The sequence below is a fragment of the Aptenodytes forsteri genome, unplaced genomic scaffold (assembly GCF_000699145.1).
Source record: "Aptenodytes forsteri isolate BGI_AS27 unplaced genomic scaffold, ASM69914v1 Scaffold203, whole genome shotgun sequence".
In the NCBI taxonomy this organism is placed as follows: Eukaryota; Metazoa; Chordata; class Aves; order Sphenisciformes; family Spheniscidae; genus Aptenodytes; species Aptenodytes forsteri.
Window position 1 is genome coordinate 596,959 of NW_008794160.1, and position 9,455 is coordinate 606,413.

General features: G+C 54.6%; 1 protein-coding gene across 1 annotated transcript; it reads right to left on the minus strand.

Moving 5' to 3' along the window:
• Positions 1-1,590: 1,590 nt before the first annotated feature.
• Positions 1,591-9,442, minus strand: GRHPR (glyoxylate and hydroxypyruvate reductase). The gene is made up of 8 exons (XM_009280769.2): positions 9,411-9,442; positions 9,213-9,285; positions 8,635-8,751; positions 7,939-8,027; positions 7,124-7,228; positions 5,801-5,936; positions 4,883-5,013; positions 1,591-1,868 (listed from the first exon to the last, which is right to left on the minus strand). Exons 2-8 carry the CDS (start codon positions 9,257-9,259, stop codon positions 1,747-1,749), a joined length of 747 nt encoding a protein of 248 aa, XP_009279044.2. The 5' UTR covers positions 9,260-9,285; positions 9,411-9,442; the 3' UTR covers positions 1,591-1,746.
• Positions 9,443-9,455: the final 13 nt, after the last annotated feature.

Here is a 9,455-nt window from a genome sequence, read left to right on the forward strand (position 1 = left end):
GTTTAACAGACTTTGCTGTTGATTTCAAAATGCAACAATCCTATACATCAAATCCTTGCCTTTTATTCTGAAAATCCCAGTTGGATGTTTTCCTTTGCTGTGTAGTGACCTTTTCAGAGCTGCTCCCTGAGTGCTGGCTGCACAGGAGAATGGGAAAATTTCTGGTCTAGACTGTGAAGCTGCAACTGTGGCTCCCAGCCACAGAAGACTCCCCAGGGCCCCCAAAGGGCTCAGTTCCCATCTGAGGAAGAGCAGACCCCTGGGCTTGCTTGCAGCAGACTGAGAAGGACTGCCACAGCTGCAGGGGACTCTGAGGAAAGCTACCCCTTTCAAGCAAGCTCCCAGAGGAAGTGGGGTAACACTGGGAAAGGGGCTCACTCACTCCTTATTCTGGGGAAGAAAACTTTGCAAGCTCACAGCCAAGCCCCCTGCTGAAGAAAGTGAGGAACGAGCTGCTCCTGTCCTCAAGAACATGGCTGGATGCTGCAGTGCTGTGCACTCACTGTGCAGGATCCTGCTGCAGATGGCTTATGGGCATGTCCCCTACAAAACTGGAAAACGTACTTGACCCTTTCCACCCTTGCAGCAGGAAGGTGCTCGGGGATCACACTCAACACACATGCATTCAAAGCAGGATTTCTGACAAGCTTTAAATGTGTTAAATTCCTCCTGCCACTGCAATGCAATGTCGCAGCCACCTTTCTCTTAAGCAAACGATGTCATCGGGGCACGCTGCCCTCAAACAGGGCATGGTAAGCAGCTCGCAGGAGCAATCCAAGGGGCACACCTCACCGATTGTTTCACCAGCTGTGGTGGAAGCTTGCTGGGGAGGACTGGCAGGGAGAGATGGGTTCCAACCCCCATTTCTAGAAGTGGGACTTGCTGCAGGAGAGACGGAATCCCCAAAGCCCCTGAAATGTGTTCATCCAGGCCTCTCCTGGCAGCTAGGGGCTTGACACCCGCTCAGGTTTTCCTTTGCACCAACACTTGTCATTGCATGTCTGGGAAAAAAACGAACTGGGGAGGGGATTTGAGGCCAGAACCAGTGGGGGGTTGCAGAACCTCCCAGCGTGAATTCCAGTTTGCAATCCACTTCAGAGCCATGCCCAGAATTAGTTACAGATACAAAAGGCAGAACTGGAGGTGCCAGGGGAGCCATGCCAGCCTTTTTTGCTTTTCTTTAGAATCCTGAAGAACAGAAACATTACACCTTGGCACCGATTCAACAAGACCTTTTAAGTGCTTAGCAGTGCGCCTGTGCCAATTGAGCAATTACCTCTCTTCCTTCCTGGCTATGAGCTGGGAGCTCAAGTACAGAACTGCCTGGCCTCTTGCTGTGACCCCAGGAGCCAGGCTTTGAGGACAGGCACTGCAGCAGCAGCTCCCTTACAGTACGACACATGCTGGCTAGCAAAATGCACAACAGTCCTGACACTTCAAGCGTTTTCTGAATCAGGGCCAAACACCATCCATTGCCTCCTGAGTGCAGCAGTGATGCAACCGTGGGACCCACAGCCCCCCGCACTGCTGTGTGCTCTGCCATGTGCCTGGGGGCACCCCGTTCTCAAATGAAATGAGCACAACACATTCACTGCTTCTCTTTAATGGCTACAGTGCAGTTCCCTCACCACAGGCACCACTGGCGCACTGCTGCAGAGGTGAGGAGGCACAGGACTGGTCTGTGAAGCTTCTCCAGGGGAAGGTAATGCCAAGCCCTGCCATCCTGCAGGAGCGGGGCTCCGGCTGTCACAGCAGCAGCTCATGGGGCATGGGCTCCCCTCGCAGCCCGGCCAGCAGGTTGTCAGCCGCCAGCACTGCCATGGTGCTCCTCGTGGCGTACGTGGCACTCCCAACGTGCGGCAGAATCACTGCAGGGGACAGGGAGGGTTACTTGCTTGTTTCTTACCTTTGCCGACCTCTTACAGCCTCTTTCAGGGGTCTTTCCATGGTGGGGCAACTTGTGTCCTGCACCAGCCACTGCTCCACCAGGAGCCGACACCAGACATGGACCATGAAACAAAATCATCAGCCACTAAGGACAGGAAAAGACATCTGATAAATGGCTAACTGAGCTATTTTTTAAGTACTCCAGACCAAAGACAGTCAGCCAAGAGTAGGTCCTCCTTTCTGTGTTCAGGCTTGGTACTCACCTTCCTGCATGGACTCAGAGTTGGTGGTAGATGTAAAATACTATCCCTGCAGCAGATGAACATGCAGTGAAATTTGCATGCTGTTGCCTGATAGCCACACAGCTTTAGGAGGTTCTGCTCACCAACAGGCATGAACCAACACATATCGGGGCAAGAGCCTGAAGACTGTTATGAAACATCATGGTTTACAGACCCGTGGGTACACTGGAAAGGCATGTGTAGAGGCAAACGGCCCCTGCCAAACAGAGCTGGCATGCTGTAGCACAGTCAGGGCAGGGACTTTTATCCACCTATGTGAAAAGGTTCCTTTTATGCAATGCAAAGGAACAAGCCAAAGCTGCTTTAGTGGTAAATTATTATAACATTAGTAGTGAAGAGTACTTGCCCAAGGTATGGATAAAAGCCTGCACTGCAGTTTGTTTTATAACAGAGAGCATCTACAGGCAATGCAGAAGCCTGAACACCCGACACGCTGCTGCCCCGGGGGGAGAAGGCTCTCCCAAGGGCTGTGGGGCCACGTAGGTCCTTTCTCCCCCAGTTGAGAACCAGCCTGGGTTCCTTGTTCGCTGTGAATGTAATGTCAACACTTCTTCCTCCTCTATTTATGCCGTGTTCCTCCAGCTGCTGAAACAATTTGGCAGTTTTGGGTGAAATCTGTGAGTAGTTTCAGAATCATCAAAGTCTCATTTCTGTGAAAGTAAATACATATGTATTTATTTGTGTCTTGCTTGGTGTTGTTCCAGAGCTCTAAGATCTCTGAAGTCCTGCAAATATTTCCAGAAAGTCTCTGCTTTTATCATTTCTCACGCTGTCTACTATGGGAACCAAAGCAAACAAAAAATAGTTTTTAGCAAAAAGATAATCAAAACAATAGCTATGAACTTGTATTTCAGAAATGGATACTCAGTCATGGTCAGTTCCAAATTTTCATGAATGTCTCTTTGGTTTCTTTTTGGAACAGACTTTTCCTACTCCAGAAACCTCCTTCCTGGAGAGAGGACATCCTGCTGTTGCCTGCACAGCCGATCTGGTACTTTGCCCATGCAAGTGAAGACGCACACACCAGATCTCATGCTTGGGGTGCAGCTTGAGCAGCCAAGGCACACAACGATGCGAGAGGAAGCTGCTCTGGCCCAGCTTGTGCCATCAGCTCTGAGCAGGGCCAGCCACCCCAGCGAAGCCAAGCATTCAGGTAGGAACAGGCACCCTGCCATTGCACTGGTGACAGGGTCGCAATCGCAGACGTTTACTTTCTAACTAAAAAGCAGTGCCTTCTCCATGTTCCATTTCTGTCTCTTTTCTGCCTCAAGGCATACAAGCAAGCCTGTCTGGCTTGTGTCCAAGTCAGTCCCACTCAGTAACTGGCCCAACCCACACGCTCCCTATCTGGAGGAGAGGAAAGCTCCTGTCCCCACTTTACAGGGCATGGGCCACATTACTAACTGAAGGCCTCATGAGGGAAGGCAGTGAACACACCAAGAGCTGTCCCCAACTCATCGCAGGCCTCTGGCCAGCCTGTGGTGCCTGTGAGAACGGAGCTGCACTGGTGTGTGGCAAGGCTATTGGAAACAGCCCCCCACACAGCCCCTTCAGTCCAGAACAACGAGGATCCCAGGAAAACACTGAGGGCTGCTAACATCCTGCACTAAAACATCATCCTGCCCCACGTGGTAGCTCTCAGCAAGCTTTTGGGAAAGCACCGGTGAAACTAACAGTGATCAGCTACTGCCTCTGGTTGCAGGCGCTCCTGCCTCCACTCCAGCAGCCTGGCGATGCTGAAGCACAAGAGCAGCCAAGCAAGCCTCTTCCTAACTGGCCTTCCTCATCCAGCCTAACCTCCTCTGGAAAAGACATGCACTAGTCCTGGGACCAGCACCTTCCTACCTGCCTGATGCCCGTTACTATCCAGAAAACAGGCTGCCTGAGCTTGCGGGGCTCCACTTTCCCAGTGAAAGTTGCCTTGGGCTGTCCAGGGGATGCAGCTAGCCCATCCACAAAGAAACCTCTGTTCATCCCATAGCATGAGCACTTGCTGGCCTCTTCAGCTCGGGGCTGCCTTGCTGACACCTGCTAGGGAACGTGGATGTCAGGACAAGGCCAGCACTTAAATGAACTGTGCTTCTGAGCACATGTGCTGAACCTGTGCCTGGCAGCCCAGGCTCACAGTGGATGAGCTAGCTGGCGAGTCCTGCAGTGGCTGCAGCGCTCCCGAGGCCGAGATTCCTCTAGGCAGACTCGGCACCCAGCTTTTTAGCCACATGGGAAGCTTTCCTAGCAGAATATATACCGAGGAGCTTGCACGGTACCAGAGCTTGGCAGAGCATGAGCAAGGATTTGGTTTCTCATTCAGGTACCTACTTGTAGACTCCTCCATGAATTTGACCCCATGCCTCAGCCCATCGAATGGAGATCCATCAGGAAGGTGTTAAAAAATGAGCTGATCTCAACTGCTTTCTGGAGAATTAAAATACCTCCCACGCTTGTTTTACATTACGTTGATGAGGTCTTTCCCTCTAGCAGCTCCCCACATTGTATGGTGGCTACAGTCTGCTTAAATACACTTGACCTTCCTGTCCTTCCACGTTTCAATGCTTGTTTGCACCGGCAGGCTAACGGGGACGGGGAATCCTCGTCACACCAGCTAGTGGGTCCCCAGCCATGGGCACCCAAAGCACCCAAAGCACAGGCTGCTGGAGCAGGGTGGGGATTCGGTTGCCCAGCTGGCCACTTACCGCAGTTCTTGAGGGAGAGCAGGGCGTGGTCAGCGGGCAGTGGCTCCGGTGTTGTGACATCCAGGCCCGCCGCTGCAATCTGGCCATGGGCCAGTGCATCGTACAGGTCATCCTGGTTCACCACGGCCCCCCTGGCAAACACAGAAGTAGAAGGCCCGTGCTGCTGCTGAGGGGTCCCATGGGCTCCCAGGGGTGCGTGGCCATGGCACAGGCCATGTCAGACAGCCTGGGCGGTGGCACCTGGGTCCCCAGGGCTGCCTGAGCGGAGGTCAGACCCTCTCTGGATGCACCTGAACCTCCCAGTGCAATGAGCTGCTCCTACTCCTACTCCAGGCTGCCCACTAGCAGGGAGAAGAGCCGGATGCCTGAGCGCAGGACGGCCCCGGGGCAGCCATGGAGGGAGGCACAGGCAGCCTGAGGCGTCCCGGCTGGATGCCATGTGTTGGGCCGCACATGTTCTGCCCTGCCACCGTGCTCCACAAGAAGGCAGCGGGAACGGGGGGCTACCACCAGACTCGGCCAAGGAGCCCTGTCGCAGCCACCTCTGTCCCAAAAGCAAGGCTTCTGGCAGTCGCAGCCCTCTCCTGGGCAATCCCTCAGCCCCACCCTCCTGTCACGCAACAGTCACCCATCTGTCCACCCCACCAGGGTGGGACATGGGGCCCTGGGGAGGAGACAGAGGCTGTAGCCCCCTGCATAACTTACCCTGCCTTTGGCTTGATCGCAAGAGACCTTGGGCTGGAGGGAGCAGGCCACACACTGAGCAAATGGTCCCGGCAGCTGCAGCCATGAAGGCTGTACACACTGCCTGGACTCCCAGTGGAAGCACATCTCTCAGCCTACCAGATCCCTCCTGCAACCACAGCTGTCGGCAGGGCGACAGTCACCCCCCCGTGCCGGAGACTGGGTTGTGATTACCTGCTTGTGTTGACGAACACAGAGGTCTTCTTCATTCTGCAGAAGAAGTCCTTGTTGCACATTCCCTGGGTGGCCGGAGTCAAAGCACATGTCACCACAACGAAGTCCGACTCTTCGGCCAGCCTTGTGAGTGGGACTGAGTGGAGAAACACAGGTCACAGCTCTGCTTGGGGACCTCAGCAACACACCTCAGCAACCCTCTTATCCATACGGTTCACCAGCAAGCGAGTGCTGCTCTGCAGAGACCTGGTCAACCCTTCTCCACAGAAGGGGAGACACAAGGACCAGCAAACACCCAACAGAAACCATGCACATTCCTACAGATACTACTGCAGTGTTTTGTTTCACTTTTGAATTAAAGTCAAGCCAAAGGGGAACCTAGCAATGCTTCAGCCATCTGGCCCAAAGGAGGCTCTGGTATATATTTCGTGTTTAGACAGCAAAATATGGCAGCAACAGTTTATACCAGCATTAAATCTCTCTATACAGTACCTACAGATAATGACTTGTGCCACTTTCACAGGTGAGAGGAAAGTACAAGGAGCAGGACAAGTTCTGCCAATGACTTGGTGCGAAAAAGTACCAACTGGAAATATGCCAGCTTCAATTAGCACTTGATGCAAGTCTCGGGACTCTAACAGGGCTACAGAAAAGTCCCATTCAGCAGCTAAGAGACATTCCCAGGCTTGGCTGGACTGTGACATTCATTTTAAAGCAGGAGGTTAAAGGTGATGTTTGTTTCCAGCAACCAACATCTACTCTCAGTGAAGATCTGCGGTCAGCCTCAGCCCATCCCCTCCTCCCTGCAAGATGTCTGGGTACCCATCCCATGCGGGATGGTCCACAAGACCCTTCCCCTCCTCCCAGGGGCAGCTGCCACTTTCCCCTCCCTGTCCGTTACGTTCCACTTCCTTGTGGGAATGAAACTAACTGGAAATCACAAATGGATGGACACAGGGAGAAGAGGAAAGGCAAAAGCAGCAGAAACAGCCACAGTCCACAATTATGGTGGGTGGTCAGTGCACACCTGAGCCAGCCTTCTGGCTGGAATCGCCCGGCTCAAAGGAGGCAGGCTTCCCTCCCTGCCATCCACCACCGCTGCCTGGGAAGTGTTTGGGATTCACCATTCCCTCCTTTGCTGCCCCCACAGTGGCTCATGCCAGCTACACTGAGGAGCCGCCCAGAACCTCCAGCTTGCACCCTCCCGCCCACTGGCCCACCCCCGTGGGGTAACACGTCCCTGGAGCCATCCCAGCCATAGTGCTCTGTGCTGCCCTGCAACAGATGACCAACCGCCGCCCCTGCTCCTGGTGCCTTTCTTACCGAACTCAGCTTCAAACTCTGCAGCACTCTCTGGTTTCGGTCGACTGCCAGTGTACAAAAACTTCTTGACCCCAAATGGCTTTAGGCGGCGGGCAACCGCCTGTCCTAGGAGCAAGAAAGAAGACTGTCCAGCCACTGTGCCAGTGCCTGCACGAGGTGTGCTGCACAGAGCCTAATGCCAGGCTGCAGGGGCCCATCAGGCTTCTCCAGGTCCATCCTTTGGCAAGCTCGCACTCGGTGCAGCTGACAGCGCAGCAGCCAGCACAGCACATCCCTCGCTAAAGGGTTGCTGTGGTGGGATTGCTCCTGCCAGGCTGCTTCCAAGCCTGGAGTATGGTGGGTGTGGGGTGGGGGGGTGGATGTCTTCTGCTGCTCCTCATGTGAGCAGGAACGAACTCCCCGCCAGAGTCAAACTGCGGAAAGGGAGCTGTGGGACATTAAACTGGAAGCTACCCTAGGGAGCAAACTGGAAAGTGAGGAAAGAAATAGCTATGTGCTCACAAAGTCCACAACTGAACAGATGACCAGCACGTCATCTTGGACTTTGTCAGGGCATTTGTTTAACTGAAAATCAAGACGATGACGTTCAGTTTGCTGTAGCATTCAGATGTAGTGGATGCATTTGAATGCGTTTAACTTTTAAGGTTTAGGCCTGATGAGTCAAGATCGCTGTTCAGAGAGGCTCTACAGAGCTCTCCTTGTTGTTCTCATAGATTTTAAAGAGGTGAGCACCAGGGACACCACCTTGGCTGAACCTCCAAAACCACCCTGCCGTCACTGGAGACACACAACTCCTGCACCTGACCTGCACTTACCTATTCTCCCCAGACCTATGATGCCCACTGTACTATCAGACAGACCATAGCCGCACATCCATAAGGGCTTCCATGTTGTCCAGCCACCACTAGCACAGAGAGCAAGACAGAAACAGATGTCAGACAGCAGCAGGGGAGAGCCTGCTCATAGCCCAGTCCAGCATTTGGGCAAGTACACCAGAGAGTACAACACTGCAGGTGGCCAGCCCCTCTGGCACAGACAGATGATCTTACAACTAGCCTCTCTGAGGTTCCTGCTTCAAGTGACCTCCATGGTTTCCTGCAGGACTCTGCTTGGACCTCAGGTGTGCAGCAGCAGCAGCAGCCTTGGGACTGATTTAACTTAGGCACTGCTAACCACAGCCCTGGAACGACTGCCAGTCAGTGAGCTCTGGCCAGACCTTCCATGCATGCCCTGCGGTGGCCTTGGGAGCCCTCTCCTGCAGGTCCTCTACCTAGCACAGAGGAGACTTCTGCCCCTCTCACAGCCCCTGAGCAGCACGTCTCCAAAGAGTCACAGAACTGCAGGGGACTCCACCTTGGCCTGCAAGATGTTCGGTGCAAGCCGGGTGAAACTCTGGCATCAGTCCCGTTTCATCTGTCCAGTGTGGCACACTTTCTCCTGCAGCTCTCGACCCAGGGTCTGCCGGGCTCAGAAGCCAGTCCTTGCTCCAGCTGGCAGCTGCCAATACTCACTTCTTTACCTGCTCCACTGCCTCCGGCAGCCGGCGGCATGCAGCCAGAAGTAAAGCTACAGAGAGTTCTGCGGTGGCGTCAGTCAGAACATCAGGGGTGTACCCCACACGGATCCCTCTGCAAGGCAAGCACAAGTCTCTGGGGCAACACTGCCAGTCTTGGGGTGCTACCTCAAAATTTCTGGGCAAGTTGCTGATGCTATACCTCTTCTAGGTATCTGCAGTACCATGTACAAGAGAACATCCCTTTTGGCTTCTCAGCCCTTCCTCCAAAGACTCTTCTCAACCACAGTTGAGGTGGGGTTATCCCAGCCCTACCCTAGCATCCAAAGACTCCTCCAACCCCACTTGGGTTGGGGGTGACCCTAGCCATACCCTAGCAAGAGGGAGGTGCAGGTCGCAAACCCCATCCAGCCCTGTGCTCTGCGAAAGTCCACCCGCCAGGCCTCTGCTGAAGTCAGCTCTGCTGCGTCAAGAGCGGGCCGTGCTCTGAGCTTTGCCCTCCTTCCCCGCCACCTCCCCCGGCTGGGCCCCATCCCTCACTGGGGCAGGGCGAGGGGCAGAGCAGGCGAGGGTTACCGCTTCTTTATTTCCTCCAGGGCGAGGTGATCAAACCCCACGGACATGGTGCTGATGACTTTCAGGCTGGGCCCTGCAAGACACCACCAGCACGCGGCTACCAAGCGCTGCCCCAGTGGGGGCCGGGCCGGGCCGGGAGGGCAGGGGAACGGGAAGGGAACGGGAGCGGAGGGGTCCGCGGCCGCAGCCCGCACCCACCGGCGGCCCCCACCCCCTCGCCCCCGACGCGGTCGGAGTCGCGAC